At 37.6% G+C, this 22,657-nt stretch overlaps 1 protein-coding gene across 7 annotated transcripts; it reads left to right on the top strand.

Moving 5' to 3' along the window:
* The first annotated feature begins 488 nt into the window (after positions 1-488).
* LOC103712566 (Acyl-CoA N-acyltransferase with RING/FYVE/PHD-type zinc finger protein) lies at positions 489-19,740 on the top strand. Of its 7 annotated transcripts, XM_088721291.1 has the most exons (11): positions 489-765; positions 1,031-4,415; positions 4,542-4,657; positions 5,052-5,184; positions 5,307-5,395; positions 7,085-7,323; positions 11,630-11,716; positions 13,464-13,563; positions 14,762-14,975; positions 15,057-15,940; positions 16,084-16,263. In XM_088721291.1, exons 2-11 carry the CDS (start codon positions 1,031-1,033, stop codon positions 16,111-16,113), a joined length of 5,277 nt encoding a protein of 1,758 aa, XP_088577417.1. In that variant the 5' UTR covers positions 489-765; the 3' UTR covers positions 16,114-16,263. The 7 variants fall into 7 exon arrangements, with proteins under 7 accessions (XP_088577417.1, XP_088577418.1, XP_088577416.1 ...); XM_088721292.1 differs by lacking the exon at positions 16,084-16,263 and adding an exon at positions 19,519-19,740 and having other exon boundaries at positions 1,031-4,657; positions 15,057-15,361; XM_088721290.1 differs by lacking the exon at positions 16,084-16,263 and adding an exon at positions 19,519-19,740 and having other exon boundaries at positions 1,031-4,657.
* The last annotated feature ends 2,917 nt before the right edge of the window (positions 19,741-22,657 follow it).

Here is a 22,657-nt window from a genome sequence, read left to right as displayed (position 1 = left end):
TGTTATCTAATAACCATCTAGCCTTATAAAAATTGGGTTGGGCAACTTTCAAATTTAGGATCCTCTTTAGCCCTAGAAAGTATCTGTCTTTCCATGATGGTCGTTCATAATTGGTGGCCTAATAGTATTCAAACAAGACCCACCAATACTCGGTGTGCTTCGATGAATCTATATCTAATCACGATCACTGCACCAATCATGGACGGCTGTGATTGAAAATCAGCCCTCTTGTGTCTCATTAAGGACTGGAGAGATCACAATCCAGCTCAACTTGATTGAGAGCAGCAACATGGAGGGAAACAAGGGGGTTATAAATTAAATTATCATTCAAAATATCCAAATCTATAAATCCGTTTCCGGCCCCGAGTAACTCGTTTCCCGTTCATTCCGTACATGATAAACGGTAACAAAGTAACAGGGCGGTCATCTCACTTCCGTTTTCTCTTGTCGTTTCCCTCTAAATAATATTTGCAATGTCATAATATTTTATTGTTAGAGATGCAAGGGAAGCGTCGCGTAATTTAAAGCTCCCAAAAACCCAACCCCCTTTCTCTCTCGTTCCTCTCCCCTTTACCCCTTCTCATTCGTCTCCCCCTCTCGAGATTTTTTTTTTTTTTTTTTTTTATGCTTCGGAAATCTCTCTTTTTTCTGCCTTTCTCTCTGTCTCCTTTCGCTTTATTTCTCTCCTTGAAATCCTTCTCCGTCGCTGGAATCCGGTGAATGTGCTGCTAAAAGGACTGGAACCCGCCGGATTTCTTCGACCAGGTGGGCGGAGCTCCTTCCAATCCTTGGAATTTCTTTGAATTCGGTGCTTTTTTGGTTCTAGGATTTGTCTTGTTTTTTGTGGATTGGAGCATTTCGGTTGCTTGATCGAAGCTGTATGGATCCTTGTTAGGGGCTTTCGGCTTCTCTGTTCGATTGATTGGAAGTGTTCTTTTGGGATTTTGTTGTTGAATCCTGTTTTATTTTATTTGGAATAGGTAGGAAAGATGGATTCTGATTAGGTCTTTGTTTTGAATCGAGCTTTTAGATGTCTCCGTTGAAGAAAGGAGAAGGGCGGAGTGGTGGAGGGCCTGGGGATGTTGCAGGCGGTGGCTTGGTGAGAGAGGATAAGCTTTTGGAGTCTGGTGAGCGTCTGGATTCTTCTCGGCGGACGGCTGGACGTGTAGCTGTTCAGAATGGGAGCAGCTCTGCCTTGAACAAAAGGGGTGGCAGGGAGTGGAAAACTTGTTTCGAGGAGATACGAGCTGGGAAAAGGAGGATTTTGAGATCGGATGTGGCCAGGCTGAGGGCAGAGGCTGAAGCTGCTAGGAAGAGATCCGAGGAAGAGGGTGATCATGGAGTTGAGCAGGATGATGATTGCTTCGAAATTAGTTTTCAGAATGGCTCGGATTGGATAAAAGTTCGAGAAGATGTCAAAGCTGAGAAAAAGGAAAATTTGAAGTCGGATGTTGACAAGAAAACAGAAGAGTCTGACACCCATATGGAGGATGGCACTGAAGAGGCTCTGCTTAATGATGATCAGCTCAGGAACAACTCTTCCACCAGCAAAAGAGGAGAAGGAGAGGAGATGGAGGCTGAGAAGGAGAAGCTTGTGAAGTCATGTGTTCTTGAGAAGATGGAAGATCCTAATGCTGACAAGGAGAAAACTGCTGAAGAGTCTGACATCAGTGAGAGGAAAGCTATCAAAGTTGCTGAAGCTGAGAAGAAGAAAATTACAGAAGAGTTTGACTCTGATATGAAGGAAGCTACGGAAGAATCTGGAAGTGATAAGAGGGAGCTTACAGAAGTGTCTGATACTAGCTTGAAGCAAGCCACAGGGGAGGTTCCTTACGGAGCTTACCAAAAGGAGAGCAGCTGTGCCATTATCGAAAGGAATGGAAGGGAGCAGATAGAATGTGGAGACATGAAAGAAGCTGAGATGAGTGCAACAATGGGATTGGACGCTGCCAAGAAAAGGGAAGAGGAAGATACTGACGGTAAGGAAGTTATGGACAACAGGGCCCTTGAAGCTGATGAGAACACAAACAACTCCATCAACAAAAGTAACGGAATAAAGTGGATGAAGTGCGAGGAGACCAAAGTCGACAACAAGAGAGTTACATGGATGGACATTACCAAGGGAAAGGAAGAGGGTAAACCTGGTAGCAAGGAAGTTGGAGAAGAGACTGACACTAACTTGAACAAGGTTACAGAGGAGAATGACACAGATAAGGCTGAAGCTACAGAAGAGACTACTCCTGGAGCTGACCAGCATGGAAAGAGTGCCACCATCATCAGGAGGAGTTGCACAGAGCAGATGAAATGCAACAATGAGTTTGAAGTTGAGAAGAAGAGGATTATGAAGCTGGATGCTGCAAACCAGAGGGGAGAGGTGGATATCGTTCAAAAAGAAGTTTCAGAAGAGGCTGCTTCTGGAGTTCAACATAACAGGAAAACCATCGCCAGTAAAAATAATAATGTGAATCATGAAAATGAAGTTGAGAAGAGAATTACTAGGTCTGCTGCGGCCAAGCAAAGGAAAGAGACTGACACTGAAAAGAAAAAGGTTAAAGAAGAGGCTGATGCAGTTAATAATGTAGCTACAGAAGAATTTGTTCCTGGAGCTGATCGAAATGTGAACGTCTCCACCATTCGTAGAAGGACTGGCATGGAGCTAATAGCATGTGAGGAAGAGATTAATATTGAGAAGAAGCAGATTGTGGGAATGGATGCTGCCAAGCACAGTAAAGAGGCTAGAACTGGTAGGAAAAAACTTAAAAGGGAGTCTGGTTCTAGAATTGATGCTGAAGACATGGAACAGATAAGACCCATGGAAACTAAACTTGACAACAAGCGAATTATGGGGTTAAATGTTGCCAAGAAAAGGAGAGAAACTGTCACTCATGAGAAGAAAGTTATGAAGGACTCTGTTTCTGGATTCACTCAGAACGAAAAGGGTTTCACCATCAGCAAAAGCAAGGACCCAGAACAAATAGGTTTTGAGGATATCAAAATTAGGAATAAGACTTATATCAAATCGAGCAATGAGAAACAGAAAAAAGAGATTAGCACAATTAAGAAGAAAGTCATGAAATCCAGGTTGGACAAAAAGAGAGGCAGAGAGACATCTGATTCTGAAAACACCAGGAAGAAAATCAAATCAGAGTCTTTAAAATGTGGATGTGACGGAACTGAGGAATGCAGTGGAAGAAAATTGAACTCTGATTCTTCAAACAGCCCTGGTTTGGGACCCAAAACAGCAGTCTCTGCTACTGGACGGAAGGATGACCCGGATGAGAAGACCATACTGAGGAGCATTAGGAGTCAAGGAAGAGGGGCTAGGAACAAAAAGGTGGATGGGTTTGAGAAAGCCCACATTCTAAGCAAAGATGGTGGGAAAAAAAAGAACAGAGGATCTCCTACAGGCAGTCAAAGTATATCAAAGCACCAAATCCTTTCCGTAAAAAGAGAAGAGTCAAGAAAATCCTGCAGGGTTAAAATGGAGCCTAAATCTTTATCTCGACAAGGAGCACCTCTTAATTTGAAATCTTCAAATGGCAAGAGCAAGGTAATGGTCAAACAAGAGAGTAGCTCAGTCCGTCTAAGCAAGAAGTACAAAGGTACAACAGGTGAAGGACGGAAGGAGGCTAAAGAGAAAGTCAGGGAACAGATAAAAAATATACTTCTAAGTGCTGGCTGGAGAATAGATTTAAGGCCCAGGAAGGGCAAAAACTATGAAGATTCAGTTTACATATCTCCTCGAGGATCAGGTTATTGGTCCATCACAAAAGCCTATGAAGTGTTTCAAAGGGAATTTATTCATATACATAATGAAAAAGGCAAGGATGTATCTAGAAGTTCTTCCAAGTCATCTAAAAGTCGTGAAGGTTTGGGTTTTCCTTTTTCTGCCATACCAATCGAGGATCTTAGCATGCTGAAGAAAAAACTTGGGAAGAGAAGTAAGGAGGAACTTAAGAAAAGTAAAAAGAAGCTTGGAGATGGCAGCAGAAGTAAAAAGTCGAAGAAAGCTGGCAGCACAAAGTTTCTAAAGTACAAAGATAATGGGGGGGAGGCCAAGGGAAAAGTGAAGGAGAATGACACTGCTGGTTCAAGTTCAAAGGGTATTGATGGTCATGCACCTAAAAAACTACATTCTGGAAGGCATAAAAGAAGGCATGGAGGATGTGCTCTGTTGGTTCGTGGATCTAGGCAAGAGAGAGAAACTGGAAGTGGTGATTATGTTCCATATGTTTGGAAACGTACCGTTCTCTCCTGGATGATTGATTTGGGAATTGTCCCTGCCAATTGTAGGGTAAAGTATATGAACCAGAAGCGCACAGAGGCAATGCTGGAGGGCTGGATCACAAGGGATGGCATTAAATGCAGCTGCTGTAATAAGATCCTCGCAGTCTCAAAGTTTGAGATTCATGCCGGTAGCATCCTTTCTTACCCATACCAAAACATATTTGTAGAGGAGAAAGGGGTTTCCCTTTCTCAGTGCTTGCTAGATGCCTGGAAGAAGCAGGATGAATCTGAACATCAAGGTTTCTACACTGTAGACATTGATGGTGATGACCCAAATGATGATACTTGTGGCATCTGTGGAGATGGTGGGGACTTGATCTGTTGCGATAGTTGTCCTTCGACATTTCATTTGAACTGCTTAGATTTTCAGGTATGAAAAACCCAAAAAGAATCTCTGTATTACATGTAACCTGCTTTTATTTTTGATTCCATGGGATGAAGGTCTAGTATTTTCATTTCATCCTATGTCAATCCCATAACAACTGTGGTCTTATATGCATTTCTCTTTTGATTCCTTTTACTTCTACTTTTGATTGGTTGCTTTGTGCGATTTGGCGAGACGGAGTGAGGAAATTGGTTGTGGCCCTACTGAAAATGTCTTAAACAAGAGAGTGGCAAGAGAGGGAGGGCTAATTTGTTTCCGGAAAAAAGAGGGAAAAAGGAATTCTTATGCTTAAACAGTTTACAAAACTATCCATTTTTGTAATCTTCCTAGGTTCAAATATCTGCTTTTATTCAGGCCCATGAAAGTTTTTCCTGTGCAGATGCTTCCTCCTGGTGACTGGCACTGTATGAACTGTTCATGTAGATTTTGTGGGGTATTTTCTGGGTATCATGCCCAAGAAAATGGCGGTACTGTTCCTCCGCTACTCACATGTTCCCTATGTGAGGAGAAATGTAAGATTCTCTCATATTAGCCACTCTAAAATTTTTCTTATTATAATTTCTAGATTTTTTTCTGGCTTGTTAAATTTTATGGGAAAGCTGGTTGATTATTTTGCTGTACTCCGATTTTGTAGATCACCAAACATGCGCTGCAAAGTTAGATGGTGTTTCTGTTAGTTCCAGTCTTTCATGGGTTCCATTCTGCGGACGCAGTTGCAAAAAGGTGTGACTGTTGATATAATGTTTAGATTCCTTAGGCTTTCAGTCCTGTTAACATTATAAGTGTATTATGCTAATGCAAACTGTGCAACTGATGCTCAAAATCTGAGATTCTATGATGGTATTTGTTATCTTTCTAGAATCTCGATTCTATGACTTCCTGAAGGTTTTCCATGAAAAAAAGCCATCCAAGCTTGATGATTAAATTTAAATTAAGTAACATCTGAGAGTTATCTGCCATTTCGGAAAAAAAGGTACTTGACATGGTCTAATCCTTTCTTTCCTAAGATTAGTCTTACATATATAAATTGATTAAATATGATTTTTTGAGCACTTAAGTATTGCTAAATTGAATTGAAATTAGACCAACTCTATTTCTGACAACTATCCCCCCTTTCCAATATCCTTCGTAAGCAGGATGGTCTTATAGGGCATTAACTAAGCCCTCCTTAAGCTCTTATAACTGTCGAAACTTTGTTATTTCTATTCCCATCAAGTGATTTTCAAACTAATGAATAAAATAAATCAAATCAACAAGTAAAGCCTAAATAATCCTATTTAACAAGATCACTAAAATCAAGCCCCTTTTTGAACCATTTTTGTCCAAGATTTGATGTTTCGACGATGACTAGAGCAATTCAGCTGAAATGGATCAATTCCACTGTTCTCAGCCAAAATTGATCAAAATTTTCTCCTTCAAAGATGAATTTAAGGCTAATAAGCCTTAATCTGATTGTCAGATTGCCAAGGGGCAACAAATTTGAGCTCTAGGAAACATTTTCACAAGCTAAGGCTCAACTTTTTGCAAACCTTGGGTAGAACTAACAAACAAAGGGTTTGAGTAAATACAAATTAAGCAAGAACTTGTTGACCTTACTTATGATTAATGAAGCATCATAATGTAATCAGTAATTCAGAAATCAAGATATACATTTTTTTAATGGTAAAAAATTCTGTTCTCATTTTTCCTTGAATTCATATATTTGGTATATGATATTCTCATCAAAGACTACATTGTCATTCTAGACTATTGTCTAACCGATACTTCTGACTTGTGTTATATGATATCCTCATATTGCATGCAAAATGTTTCAGACAATAGAACATATTCTAAAATGATACCTAATTTATATCTTTAATTTTATTTTTGTTATACTTTTGTTGTTTTGTAAAAAACTGAAACTCATTTGTTATTGATCTTTCAAACCTTGACTTGTATCTATACATCTCTTCCTGGATCCTGTCTCGAGATAATCCTAAACTTGCAAACTTCCTATTCCACCATCTGGATCTTTAAATTTGATGAGGGATATTTCTCTGATGTCATTGAGCTATCCAGTTGTTGTATCTTGACTTCTGAGCTATCAGATTGTTGTATCTTGACTTAAATTAATTCTGATTGGTTGCTTATATGTGGTCTTCTAGATGCCAGATGAATTAAATATGGTGTATTAGTCTGCAATAAAAACATCATAAATGTCGATTAATATCATGATCTTTGATTTTGCATCTTCAACAGTTGGATCTTGTTATTGTTGACCACATGTGCTCCTTGTGGATCCTCAGGGATTTAATCTTTGATGGTCATAATTGTGCCATAGATCAAGTTTAGGAGTATTAAAAACATTTTCAGTTAAAACAAGTTTGAGCATATTTGGTCCATACAGAGTAAAGTATTCCTTTATTATTGTAGATTTTTGAGCAATTGCAGAGACTTCTTGGGGTCAAGAATGACTTGGAAGCAGGATTTTCATGGACTCTTGTTCAGCGTTTTGATGAGGACTCACCAGAACCAGCCTGTGGACTAGATCAAAGAGCTGAGTGCAATTCCAAGCTTGCAGTTGCACTTGCAGTTATGCATGAATGTTTTTCGCCTCTTATTGATCAGAGAAGTGGCATCAACCTGATTCGTAATGTCGTATATAACTGTGGGTATGCACTGGATGAGCACCTGATTCAGGAAAATTCTTCCCTATGTTGAAAAGAAAAGTAGTTCTATTACATCTCAATTTGTTGATAATGCAATAATAAATGCATGTTTCCCATACCTGTGCTTTCAAACTGTTAATGAACCTTCTGACTTGCAATAGTATTATTATGTCAATAAGCTTGACCCTTATAGTTTGGATGGTGAACTGGCAAGATCATATCATATCTATATTTATCCGGTCTGTGATCTATTATCATCTGGTCCAAATAGAAGCAAATGAGTAATAAAAGAGAGTAGCAAATCCAATAGAAGCAAAAGATGAAAGCTCAACAGCCTTAGTGCTACTAGGCAAACATATAACATGTTTAGGACTACATAAAAGTCAACTAGCAGAGCTTCTAATAATGCTTCTTAACATAATGATAATATAGGGTTGTGATTGGAAGGTCTTGGTACCTCAGAATGGCATGTATAAGCTGATGTACTATTTAGCGTCCATACTCACTGAGATAAAGTCTGCATTTGATATATGAAAAAGCTATACATGCGGCAGATGAGCTGTGCGACATCATCTAGCTGAGCTAGAGTGAACTAACCATGCTAAATACCTTCTCTTTGATTTCATCATATGTAGTGTCTGTCTTTGAGAATTCTTGCTGTACTGGCTGCTTCTTTAACTATATATACAGGGAGAAATCAGAACATATATCCTTTAGAAGTAATTCAGTTTCTTGCTTCTCTTTTTATTTTTGTTTCAATACAACAATTATATGTTTTAAAGGAATAAAAGTACAAAGAGAGAAAAATCTGAGGTAATAAAGAATAACTTTAGAGCTTGTGGTGGGTCTAGTTCATTTTGCTGATTAATTATGCCTAGTGTAAGTTTTAGATAGCAGCAAGTTTTGAATTTGAACAAGGTTTTATCATGTTAACTCAAGCCAAATTATTCATTCATGCATTATTTGTGTACATGTTTGCTATGCAACATTGCCAACTATTTTGATGAGTAGAGTAATTTGACAGTAATGTATCCAAGGTTCGCCGTACCGGTACCAGCACACTAGCATAGTGTCGGTATGGTACGGTATAGAGATTTTTTGGCATACCGAGGGTCGGTACACTATCCGTACCGGTACCGGTACCGGTACGGTACGGGTACCAAACCGGTATGGTACGGTGTACCGGTACCGATACCAAACCGGTATGGTACGGTTTGCCCGGTACCATCCAGTACGGTACGGTACGACATACCATGAATGTATCTATTTTAGAGAAGCTTAATGACATGAGAGATTTTTTCGCCCTGTTGATATTTATTCAGTGGCTACTAACCAAATTAACCTTTTAATAGCTTTCATCTATAGAAATTTCCATCCTTGAATGGAGCTAGAGTTCTCTTCTTCTTTTATTATAGAAATTATTCAACCCAGAGTTTGCCATACTAGTTGGTACCAATGCATACTAACTGTATCGTATCGTACTGGTATTGAACCTGTACGCGCTATGGAGGGTGTACCGATACTCAGTATGCTGAACTAGCCTTCGTATCGCATATACCGACATTGTAATAAGATGGTACTGGTATGGGGTTTGGTGGCATACCTTAATTCAACTTATTAGGCTGATTAAGGACACTTTGTGTTCATAAATTAGTAAAGTAAAAGCAAAGATTTTATGAAAAAAATCCAACTTACCATAACTGTTGTGGTTGTTGTTGGTGAATGCTCTTTTGCCATTGTTGTTGAATAACGAAAATCATGGTATGCCGTACTGGTCCGAATCGGACGGTCCGGAGCGTACCATACCAGTTCGGTACTGGTACCCAGTACCAGTACCAGTACCATACCATACCATACCATACCGACACTGTGCTAATGTGGCACTGGTATAGGGTTCGGTTCCGAGACGGCAAACCTTGACTAAAATTGTTGTCAGATGCTGAGTCGGATCTAGATGCAATTGGCGTTGGGTTTTATGACAGCCCACTTGACCAAGCTCTCATGATTGTAGCTTCTCTTTGGTCAAAGTGTTTTTTGTTGTAAAGGAAGTTTAAAATATATCAAAGTTTTAAATATTGGAGGGACGATGCGGCGGCAAACTTTCCTAAGTGTTGGGATGGGATGAATCAGGAAATAGATAGAGACGGATGGCGCATCACCATCCTGCACGTCAGGACATGGGGCATCTCATTCCATGGAAAATCAAGACGACCCCGTCTCATGATATTTATATTCTAGATGGATTTCCTATTTATAAGTCAATTTCGGCCATATTTGTACTACATTAAAATGTCTAAGATTGTTTTTTGAAGATACTAAATAAGTTATGCAAAATGACATATTTAGCTGCAACATTAAGTGTAAGGTGAGGTGTCTTACTTCTGGACCAGCCAAGGCTTCACTAATTTGCTGTCTTGTTTTTCTTATTGCATTCCTTGCCTTCTTTTTTGATGTTGAGGCAAACTCCTTGTCATCTTCTAGACTCTTTCTTACGACATCTTTTTCTCCTTCGATCTATTACTTATTCGGCCTTCCATGTTTTTGATCAAATTTTATTGGAATACCGTCATCTAAATTATGTATATACTCCATATTTATGTAGCCACAAAATGTTCTATTATTTTCTAATCATTCTACTCACAAATGACCCTTCTAAACCTTGCTCAATCCCGAACTTAGGTCTGAGAATAGCGAACTATGCTTCATCTCAGCATCCTTGCCTTTAGAGGGACCAGGACTTCTGAGATCCAACCATAACACCATCTCTATATTTAATGCGAAAGGGTGGAGTCCAGCATGCTAGGCCTGAGGTGGGGTTCATGTGGTGAATTTTTTATTTAGTGGCTTTGCGCTGGAGAGAGAATTAAAAGTTTGAGGAAGCCTTCATGCAAATTTGCAAAACCTCTAGAAAAGCGAGAACCCAACAATCTGCTCTTTACTTTGCATGCAGTGGACATGCAAGACACAATTTATCATGGTATGTCATATTGGTCAGTATTTGTGCCTACCAGATATATCGTATCGTACTGCATACCGATTTTAGATAATATCATACTGTACTGGTACTGAACTAGCACGCAATATAAGGACTAGGGAGCATGATATGCCATACTGTACCAAACCGAACGGTATGGGGTATATTATATCGTATCGATTCGGTACTGGTACATGACATGGAGGGCGTACCAACACTCGGTACGCCAAACTGGACCCCGTATTGGGCATCCTGACGCAATGACAGGGTGGCACTAGTACAGGGCTTGGTATCGAGATGGCATACCTTGATAGGGAGCGTGCCAAGTGTCGGTATTTCAAATCGACCCCCATCGGGCAGATCGATATTGTACAAAGATGTTACCAGTACGAATCCGATATCATGATGGCAAACCTTACTATATATAGTGGGCAAATTGCTCTCTCTCTCTCTCTCTCTCTCTCTCTCTCTCTCTCTCTCTCTCTCTGTGTGTGTGTTGGGTCCATAACAAGCCTTAAAAGACGTTAACCTAGAAGTTTTCCGTAGATTGCTAGCCTCGAGTAGCTCCATCCATTCTGAGCCATTGTTCATTGGTTGCATCATACAAGATTTCTATCCGTTTGGGGAAAAGTCTAGTGAAATTGCTAAATATTAAAGGACAAGATAGATAAATATTTCCAAAGCAGTTTCTTGTTTGATTTGTTGCTAATGACCAAGATCGTTAAAATACAAAGAATATAAATAGTAAGTAAATAAACTTCAAAACTCTCCCCTTTCTTGATGTAACACAGCATTAAACAATACATGCTATTTAATTCAATATCTTGTAATTATAGATGGATATTTGATTGATATGGTTTGTAATTACATGCCATCTTTCCTCTTCAAAATTCAAGGTAATGAGTTTGGCCTAGGGGTGACAATTGGGTTGGGTCGGACCGGATACAGGTCGGATCATCCACAAGATAGATAAAAATCTGTCAACCTGAACCCAACCTATTTAAAATAGGTCAAAAATGCAGACTTGAATCTGACCATTTTATTAAACAAATAGCCTAAGTCGGCCTATAACCGGTTGAATCAAGTTAAACGGGTTAAATGATTAAGCAGTGTCACCTCTATTTTGGCCCGGTTAAACGTTTTAGGATTCATCATGTATTTATGAGACATCATCAGCAGTTTCACCTTTTTCAAGCCGAGAATTTAATATATGCAGTCTGTTGTTATCATGGCTATAAAATAATAATCTCTATAGTCTATAATTTATCATTGGTGTTTGCAATTTGACTTTATTGAGTGTTTGATAGAGAGATTAATTTACCTATACTTTTGCAGATCCAATTTCAATCGGCTTAACTTTCGTGGCTTTTATACATTTATTTTGGAGCGTGATGATGAAATTATCTCTGCAGCATCCTTGAGGTAAGTTTCCCTCCCTTATCTTTGTGCTTGTATAGGTTGATTTTTTTTGTGCTTGTGTCCATGGCGTGTATGCACGTGCATGTGCGAGATAGTGCACATGCTTGCAAGCAGGTGTGGATCCAGGATTATTCTCCAAGTGGGCCAGCAATATGTTCTTATAAATAATAAAACATTATTCAAAAGGAATGATTTTAATCAAAATCTAAAAATATCTGTTGGGATGTTTCAACTTTATAACATCAATATTTCTCTCAAGAAATTTTTTTTATAAAATCAATGATTATATTGTTTATTAATAGATATACACATAAAAATAAAATATAAATCATGAAAAATGATATGTAGCATGTGAAAAAGAACAAACGGGCAATATACATAGCTTTTTAGAAAAAAGATTTTGAAAATAATTCAGCAATTGGAACACTTAGATGAAGAAAAGAAAGCACCCTCCTTCTCTGCCTCTCTTTGCAAAATCTTATACCAAGTCATGCTACGAGAATACATCAAGCCAAACAAACATACCCATTCACTGTTGAACTATAAATCTCTCTGACTCCCTTCTTCATTTTAATGTTTTCATGATATAAAATGCATTATTTTATGTGGTATTACATAAAATGTAACTGAATCTTGTTTCCCAAACCTCCCAAAAATTAATTTTCTAGCCCAAAAAAGAAAAAAAAAGAAACACTTCCTAGTGGAATCTATATTTTCATACATGTTCCTATGCATACTATTAACTTTCCAGATGAGCTGTGCACATACTCGTCTCTTATCAAATAGTGATTAATAAATAACACTTATTAGAATAAACCACCTACCGGAAAAAAGATAGTAAACCGGATGGTTAGGACTTAGGAGTTTCAGGTTGTTTGGATAAGAAAAGTGCTTAAAAGTTAAAATTGGAAATAAAAGCAGAATATGAAACAGATAACAATCTCCTTGTGAAATTAGTATACTTATGACAGAGTAGACTACTAATAGCATTAGGATACTCATCATGGTAGAATAGTAAACAAATAACAGAACTTTTAAAATTAGGATAATTACTCATGAGATTGAGGGGGGTTCCCATAGAAAACTTGGAGGGGACATATGGAAATAGCTAAGTTATAAAACGAGATTTTTCAGATCTTGGGGGGCTGTGGCCAACCCCGTATCCTCCCCCCCCACCCCTCGCGGGGATCTGCCACTGCTTGCATGCATGCATGTACATAAATGTGTGCTTACATGCCTCTGTGCATGTGTTCTGTGTGCTTCTACGTGTGGGTTATGTTTACATGTTGACACATCAGTGGAGTGCATATGAATGTCACAGTTATGAGGGGACTTAGGCAAATACTGCATTTTGGATTGAAATGACAAATGGTTTCTATCTATATCTGACTATAAGCAATGAATGATGAATTTTTCTATGTATTTTTGAGTTTCTTTTTTTATGATGAACTTACCATATATGTTGATGAACTTATGTTCATTAATATCTAAGGTCTTATTACCTTAGAGAATTGTTTTGTAAGTTAGAACTTTGCAGCACCTATTTCCTTATGTCAGATGTGAAAGAACAATTTAACTGTCTTGAAGTTATCATTTGAGATTCATTAGTACTCTGACTGAACTTGTTGCACATTGTGCTAAATGCTGCTTCAGATATGTGCCACTATATTTATGTGTTTTTTTGGTGAAATATCAAATAAAAATGTTTCCTAGTTCCAAGTTCTAATTATCATTATCTTGGCTTAAGCAGAATTCATGGAACGAGATTGGCAGAGATGCCTTTTATTGGGACCCGGAATATGTATAGGCGCCAAGGGATGTGCCGCCGACTTCTGGCTGGAATTGAATCAGTATGCTATCTTGATTTTGTTACCCTTTGTCAACACTTATTTATAATTTAAAAATTCTACATGTCCTCTGAACTTTTTACAAACTTGCTATGCCATCACGAAATCATGCCACATGCACTTTGATTTGTAGTCTCCATTATCATCTATTTGTAATCCATCTTCCCTCTAAATTCATGGAATCTGACTCCTATTTTTTTATCTAAAATCCCATGAATATGTTATGCACGACTATTTTTTAATGCAGCAAATCCTCTCATCTTTGCCTGGGAAATTCAAACTCAACTTGCAGTTTGCTACTGTGTGTACTTTTAAACACATAGATGCTTCAAAGTTGGAACGTGTACTTATTTTACTAGTTTCCATTCTATTGGACTTGTCGGTGGGTTTTGCAAATTGTAGTGCAGAGTTTTTGCTTTAAGCAGCCATTTTGAACTCTACTTAACAAAAACAAGCCAAGTTAGGAACTTTCATAATGAGTGACTACTTGAAGTGTAAATCTTACATACCAAATATTTCCCTTATTAGAGCAATGGTCTAGTAAATATATGGGCAACTGCTTCTCACCCCTGCTCCCCCCCTTCCCCAAAATTTACAATTACTTTTGTGCGTGTGTAATGCACATGAGCGATTTTGTAATGTTACTCTAGTTTCAATCAAGTGGAATTTGACAACAGCTGAGGATCAAGATTCCACATGTGAGGCAAAGAAAGAAGGGATTATTTGTCCATGCCACTAGCAGATGGAATGTTGTAAAGTGGGCCCATAAGTTTTTATTAGAATGTATTCATAAAGATATTCATAATATGCTTCCCATTATTGATTGTTCCACCACTTCATGTTTCTCAGATAGAGAGAGTAGATATTTTTGAGCAACTTTTTTATGTATCATGCTAATTTAGAAGATGTTAAGACAATCATTTATTCCACCTCTTCTTGTTTATTAATTCTGGTAATGTAAAACTTAATTTGGATCACTTGCATATTACAATCACTTTGTCTGGCAATCTATTTGATTGCGTGCTGTTTCAGATTCATGGAAGAGAAAATATATGTAGTAGACTCAACTTTTGATCTAATTATTTCCAGCATTATTAAGTTTTATGTTGCTAGTAAGATATACCTTGCAGCCCCTTCCCTTAAATTTCTCTTCATCTTATTTATTTATTTATTTGCTTACTGTTGCAATTCTTATTTTCAGGCTCTCTGCTCTCTCAATATTGAAAAGTTGGTAATCCCTGCTATATCTGAACTAAAAGAGACCTGGACTAATGTCTTTGGCTTCCAGCCTCTTGAGGTTTCACAGAAACAAGAAATTAGGTCTCTAAATATTGTGGTTTTTCCTGACACTTGTCTATTACAAAAACTGTTGCTGAAGGAGGATTCCACTCATCGGAGTAAGACTGCAGAAGGAGGTAAGTACAATGAAATGTGAGTCACGTTTACATTATTTTTGTTATGAAATTTAGTTTGTTCTTATGCTTCTGTTTCTGTAGTTGACAAGGTTGTACCTGAAAGCAAGCATCATCATACACTAGAAGTAGCAAATGAATCTTCTTTCTGCTCTTTGGTCGAGTCTGTGCCCCAGGCTGCTATTATGACTACTGTCCAGTGTGAACATGAAATCAAACAAAGAGAATCTAGGAATGATTGCACTCTCTCCACTTTCGATATGTCAGTTGCATCTTCAGATGCTCCTTGTGGATCTAAATTTGAAGCTTCAGATTACAAACCTTTGGAGACTGCTGCTGAGGAGGACTTAATGTTGCATCCCGAGGCAGTTTATAATGAGGAATCTATGGTGAGAAGTAAATTTCAACTGGATTCTTCTGTTGAAAATGAAACTAGTTTGCTTTGCCTGGGTACCAAGCATGATAACAATAATGCAAAAACTGTGGAAGCTGGGATTTCAAGGGACTTGCTGGCTATTAATGAAACTTCAGGGAAGTATATCATTAATAGCATAGAAACATCCCCCATTGTTATTGCTTCTAATTTACAAGATTCTTGTATGAAAGATGCAGTTAACTTTCCTGCTAATGATGGAAACCACAATCCAAAAGATCAGATTGTTAATCTTCAACCTAACTGTCAGGATTTTGATGAGGACTCGACATACAGTAATTCTGAAATGGTTGCTGAACCATTAGATGCCATAAGCCCATCACATATGACTTCTCTTCCAGAGCCTGATGTTCATTCTGATGGTGGGGTTATGCTAAGCATTTCTCACAAGGCAAGTGATGATGCAGGTCATGCAGAACAAAGTCCTCGTGCTTTTAGTGAAGGTTCTGCTAATCATACTATCGAGAAGTTCACATCTCTGAATACTGCAAGCGAATCAGACTTATCTTTGGGTGGGCTAAAAAGTTCTAAGAAGGTAGCTACTAGCTAGTAACTTACCTGATTCTTCCAATGTGCCTAATGATCTAACTTCTGATGTGGCTCATAACAATCTGCAAATGGTAGCAAGGGATTCTGCTCTGATTGTTCCTAGTATTAATGGTTCCTCTGCTTTCGCAGAGAGCAGTCAGCTTGACACTCGCAGCATGATAGTTGACAATGCTCAAGTTGTACCTGGTCAACATTCCATTACTGGGTCATCTCAAGAACAGCCTCTTTGTGCTGCTTCACAGTTGGTCTCGAAGCCTTTAGATAATGGTCTTAGATCTACTTTTAAATCTCCTAACATGAGCAATGTACAGCATTAGTTCTAAGTTTATATATAGTTCCCCTTACTACTTTTGGTGTAGCTCCTCTATCTGCTGGTGGAGTGGGCATTTTGGGGGGACATATTGTGGTTAGTGGGTCTGACCAGGCCAAGTGTCTTGTTCTGAGCCTTGACCCTTGATTCTGCTGATTAAAGTTGTGGATAGTGACAATCTGTAATTTTGTTCCTTGTTCTCTGTGAACTTGAAGTATGACTCTGCAGTTGTCAGATTCATTGTGCATGGACACATCATATGCACTCTTACCTGGTTCGACTGAAATTTGTGTCATAAACTTTTGCTATTTGCTACCCAAGTCTTTTAAATATCTTCAGCGGAGCTCCTTGAGCTGGTTGAGTTTATTGCACCATCATGAAGTCCCAGCAAGCCAAATGCTTATGTAAGATTACTATCTACAATAACTTTATGTTTTTTCTATATGAAGACCAATTATTATTTGAATAGTCAGTTTTTTTTGTTGTTGCATGGTTGATTAAAAATTCAAATACCCTGAATGGATACCAATTTATTGGCATTTATAGAGACCCTTTGTTTCATTTGTCAATTTTTTGGTGCTGTTCACTAGTTCTACTCCAAATATGCAACTGGGGACGAATCTAATGATTCTTATTGTGCAAATAATGATCTCATAGATTTTTATGAATGGATACATCTAGATGTTTGATATAATCTCTGTGATGTTTTTTTCTGATGGTTATATGTGAAGAGCATTTACTGTTTATTGTATGAAACTAGACTTTACGGGCATGATCTTAAACTTTGCCTTTTAAGTTCATTTTAAACCATTCAATGATTTATGCATATGGCTTAAAGTTCATTTTTTACTTATGGGGACTTCATTTATTTAGACAAATAGATCTTGTTTCGTTGGAGAATCATATAATGAACTAATGTTTCAAAAGGTGCTACAATATGCTGGCGGTCAAGGGACTGTATAGTGCATGCGCGGCATGTGAACCACATATGTAGTTATTTTTCAAAAATATTTGAAAAAAATAGAATGGATTAAATACAACAAAACAATAACAACAATAATAATTATTTTTGATAAACAGTAGTAATATTAATAATCGAAACAACTAACAGGTAATGCTTAGTATTTAATGCCTAAGAGAAATAGTTATATCGTAACTAACATATGAACATAGTTAATACCTGTATCTGGCCTGCTTGGAAAATCATACCCAATGCAACCATCTGACTGAATCTGCTTCGGCTGCATAAGAGTGCTGCACAATGCTAAGTGGGCTGTATGCAGTCTCATAAAGTGGGCTGCGTATGCAACCACACAATGTTATGTGCAGTGCGTCTTTTGGCAGTAAAGGAAGTACATGAAAGCAAATTGCGTGCAGCAGAAATAGAATGTTAAGGTAGATGTGTGATAAAATTAGGAAGGATAGATTAAGAAGTGTATTTTACAGGAGCTGCAAGAGTTACACAAATAAAGGATAAGTGATGGAAAATCAATTGAGATATTGTAAACATGTAAAATGAAAATCTAAGGATGCTTCTTTAAGGAGAGATATTTCAGTTTGTATTGAAGGCTGGAAGAAAAGAAGAGGAAGACCTAAATTAACATGGCTAGAGGTTGTGATGAAGGATATGGAGAAACTTAGAATAACATCAGAGATGGCCCTAGATAGGAATTTCTTGGAGAATGAGGATTCATAAAACCTCCCCTGGTTAGTTGGGAAAATGCTAGATGATTATAATTACGCTAGTATCTTTGATTTGTTCTTGACTCAGAACACTCACTGTTTAGGCCAGAAACTAGTTAGAAATGTGACCTTTTCTTTACTTCATGAATTAATTTGTCGGATACATTGTTTTCTGAAGCCCCTTTTATAATTTTGTTCGTTTCAGATAAGCTCTATTAGGACTAGGAAGATTATTCTTTCTCTATGCATGTTGGAGTAACAGCTCTGCTGGTCATCCTTTTAGTAATTTGGGTGTATATTATTTATTTTGATTCCATTGTAGAAGCTTATGCGGTGCTTTTTAAGGGACATAGACCATGGCTCATCCTTCATACACGATACCTATATGATTTTCTTCAGCTGAGGCAAGGATCAAAGGTGGCTTATAACCTGCATATACCTATGCCTAATCCTTGTAATTTATGGTTGAGATGTACATGCCTAGACTCTTAGCTATGTTTTAACTGTTTGTGGAGTGACCGGCATGAAATATCACTTCCATTTGAGTTTCTGACGGGTGTATTTGACCTATATCTTTCATGGTGACTTGCTTATCATTTAATATTTTCTACATAAGTTTTTTATTAAGTTACTGAGTGTTTGTTTCCATAAGCGAAGTAGATTACTGAGGTTTCTTCATATTGAGGCGAATTATAGAGAATGGTAAAGTTGATCAGTGCAGCACTCTTCTACCCAAAACTTCTGAGTCTTGTAGAAGTATGGTATTTATTTCTGTCTGTTATCTGTTTTCTATCTATCAATCTGCACATATACGGAAACATATACACGGATTCATATTCGTGACATGGAAACACACACAGAGACACTAGCCTTCTGTAGGCAGCTTGCCAATAAAAGCAAGGAAAAAGCAAGTTCTGGTATTCTTCATATTAGCATAGCATGCTCATGATTGTTGGAATTGGATTTTTGACATCTTGAGTGCTAAAATTGTTGAGGAGGCAGGTGGCAGATCTTTATTAATGCACTGTAACACAACTTTAAATCATCACCTTTTTCCAGTTGGTCCAGCTGTCTTAGCTCTTCTCAAATGATGTCATACATTGGAAGTGTTAGCATGTATCTATTCCAGATTTTGATTTTGGGAAAGCTTAAGCAGCTAGTAGTGCTGTTTATTTGGTCGGAGATGAGGGAAACCCAATAAAGACCAAACTAAGTCCCTTCCTGTGGAGTATGTATGAAAATTTATATTTCTTTCATTTTTTGGTCATCTTGATGGATTGGCAGTGTTTTGGAGTGACCTGTGGTAGTCCTTGTCAGGGACGTTCACATTTTTTATGTTTACTTTTGTGCCATTGTTCTTGTCTTCTTGGTTGACAATTTTTCATAGGCAGTTTTCTGGTGGCATTTTGACCTTTAATTACCTGTGCTTTCATACCTCTTCTGAATTGATAAGTTGTTTCTTAGCAGTGTTGGTCTTAATGTCGATCTATTTTAGCTTTGTCCCTTGTTTCATAATTTCATTAGAATAATCTTTATGTATATAATAGATTGAACTCTGTCATATGCTTCAGGGTCATTTGTAGTGGTGGTGGCTTCATTTCTTTGGACAAGGAATACCAGAATGTTGGGGATGTGCTCAAGGAGAACGAGTCCACTCTTATTCAACTTGCAATGCATGTGTAAAGCAGACAACAGAAAATAGTCAACATTTTTTATTTTTTTTTTGGTTGTATACATTGACTGAAGATTGTTGGATATTATGATCTGATGAAAAGCATAGTTTTTCTTTTTCATTTTTTTTTCTGTTGAATAATAGCATTGTTGGTTGCCAGATGATGTGATGAATGAGAAATTGTATTGTTTATTTAGAAAGTGGGGTGGTGTTACCTCATTCCAGGGGTATGATAACTCATCCTTTCCCTCACCTTTTGGCCCTTGCAATAAACCATATCAACTCTATCCAGTATTGTTTTTGGACAAGTGAATAATTTTTAATGGGGACATGGAATGGAGGTTCCAGATCGCCGTGCACCGCCGGTCATCGGTTGTACAGACTTTTGGTGCTCGGCTAGCTCTCGATGGGCAAAGAATGTCTCATTTGGTCTATTGGGTTTGTTCTTTCTTCTTCTGCTGGGTTTGTTGTTGTTCGGTCTTCTTTGCCTTTCTGCATGTGGGAACCAGGAATTGGGAAAAAATAGTAAAGCTTATAAAAAAGGACTATTTAAAATATTTATAAATTTGTTTACTTTAAAATAAATATGAGACATAATAACAACAAATAGTAGTTAAAAAAAATCACTATTAGCAATATAACAAATAATAGTAAAAAATTAGTAAAAGTTTTTTTGGATCAGTCATAAATTGTGAACAGGGTATAAAGCTTGCGTATAATTTAAGAATAACTGAATGGTTCTGGTTCGGCTTGTTTTTGAAGAAAATTTACTGTAGCTATGTAAGGAAATATTGGCACGACTCAAAGATAAAGGAAATCCCATTGAGTAGTTCCATATTGGGGATATCGGAAAAATGAAAGAAAAAGGGCTTCTTTGAGCAGTTAGGTTAGGTGCGAAATTTTACCATGAATTTTGTTATGAAACCTCTTTAATGCATTCTCTGAGCAATAGGTGACAAATTAGCAGGTCCAACGCATGCACCAAGTTGCAAGAAACATTCCAGTCTTGGATTTGAGGGGATATTCTGAAATTTGTTTGCTAAACATGCCCATAGCATCAAGTCAATTTCTTAGGTTATTCTAGCATTGTGAATAGGTACGCCTTCTGAGGAAATGATGTTTAATGATGCTAGTTTGAATCAGCTTGCAATAGGGTGTGATATTCTGATCCAATATGATAGATAGACAATATCTGATTAAGATTTATTGATGAATTCCTAAGTATGTCATATCTTCTCACCTTGTTTCCAACTCCATCCTGAAATGCAACTTGAAAAATCCTAAGTATATTTATCATATCACCGTTTAGGTCATTTCCTACTTTGAAGTCTATGATTAGCTGACAACCATCTCAACTGTGTGCAGAAAAAATTACTTATATTACTTTGTAATTTCTTTACCATGGTTTGTTGAATCCAATCATACCATTAGTAAAAATTAGCAACCATGTAATTCCTCCCTGTTCACTTGTATCCCTATCAGATCCCATATATTTGGCTTCGCATTTAATCAAATCCCGGAGGATGGGTGATGATCCTGGTATTATCACTACCATCTTCTACCCGGTTCGTTTGATAATGCCATTGAGATATAGCTAAGTAGTAGTCCCAAGTAGTGTTTGAATTGGTGGCAACTGGTGAAGAGAAACTTTTTTAAAAACAAAATGGAAGACAAGAAAAAAGGGGACGTGAAAGAGATTATATTAATGAAGTAGGTAGGTTCTACAATTCTTTATTCTCTTAACTCTTTCTCTTGATGATCTTTGTAGAGATATAGCTAATCTTTGATGATTTCATAAAGGGCTTCAAATGGAGACAATTAACAGTTGTTCGAACGATAGAATCAGTGGATTGCCAGATGATATACTTTCACTCCATTCTGAGATCTTTACCTACAAGAGAAGCAGTGAGGACTAAATCGCACTTCGGATCACTGTGCATCTCCTTGATCTAGGATGAGTTTGTCATCATCTTCTCTGTCTCTGACACAAAGTCTTTTTGGTATCCTATAATACTGCTCCTCTCTACCTTCAATGAGTCTAGTTGGAAATTGATGGTTTATGTTACTCTATCAAGCTTATTGCTAAGCCAGTGAAGTTTTTGACACTAGGTACCATTGAGCTTGCATCTTTTTGATCTTTTTGATGTATTGTTTTGATCATTGCATGTCTAGCGTCTGTGCGAAAGTTCACATTTCTAGCACTGCATAGCTTGAACTTTATTTCAACCTGAAATATATGATGAACTTTAAAACACATCTTCAGAATGGTGATGCTGTCGTTTTAGTTACATTTGCAACTGCAAATATTAGGGGTCCTATGAGAGTAATATCTACAGGCGATTGAACCTTTCCAAATTCTATTTGTCTAGATGTAGAAGTTGCAACAGTTTCATAAACCTAAAGCTAAAAGCGCATTTGTTTTACAAAAAAAAATTAATAAAGCTAAAAGCACTCTGTAATTTTTACTTATGTGAAAGAATATTCTGGTGCAGATTACACGAACAAGATTTTTTTGGTAAAGCAGAATGTCTTTTCCTATGACGAAAATGGAGGAAGAAAATGTTCCCCCGAAATTTTTCAATTTTGTGAACTCAATTCTTCAATTTATTATTATGAAATATTTACAAATAATCTCAATTTATAATTAGTATATACTAAACTATATTTTTTTAATTATCTGCATTATTTATATATGTTGTTATCCACATACTTTTTATATTTATGCATATTGGATCAAGCATCTAAAATTCCTTTTTTGAAAAATTCGTTTGTATGTATGTATGTACGTATGTATGTGTGTATAATCTGATTATGGGATGGCGGTGACGGCATGGTTGACAAGGGAGAAGGCGTTCATGGTGAATCGTTTGACCTGGCGAAACCGACGGCTGATGTCGTCCTTCACAGGGCCAGGGCGGACCCCATCGAAATCGTCAGAGCACCGGTCCTCGTCGGCCACCACTGCATGCATGCACAACTGCACGTTCCCCACCCGAGCTGCCATCTCCGACCCGTTTGCGTTCAGACCCGTCACCTCC

The sequence above is a fragment of the Phoenix dactylifera genome, chromosome 5, assembly GCF_051530095.1.
Source record: "Phoenix dactylifera cultivar Ajwa chromosome 5, Ajwa_hap1_PhDact_Kaust_v1.1, whole genome shotgun sequence".
Taxonomy (NCBI): Eukaryota; Viridiplantae; Streptophyta; class Magnoliopsida; order Arecales; family Arecaceae; genus Phoenix; species Phoenix dactylifera.
This window is presented reverse-complemented; position numbering and strand designations above follow the sequence as displayed.

Bases quoted from the DNA above. Each gene is read 5' to 3' on its own strand.
- LOC103712566 (XM_088721288.1), top strand. From the start codon at position 1,031: ATGTCTCCGTTGAAGAAAGGAGAAGGGCGGAGTGGTGGAGGGCCTGGG. The intron at 13,564-14,761 runs GTATGCTATCTT...TCTTATTTTCAG, and splicing joins TTCTGGCTGGAATTGAATCA to GCTCTCTGCTCTCTCAATAT. The intron at 14,976-15,056 runs GTAAGTACAATG...CTGTTTCTGTAG, and splicing joins GAGTAAGACTGCAGAAGGAG to TTGACAAGGTTGTACCTGAA.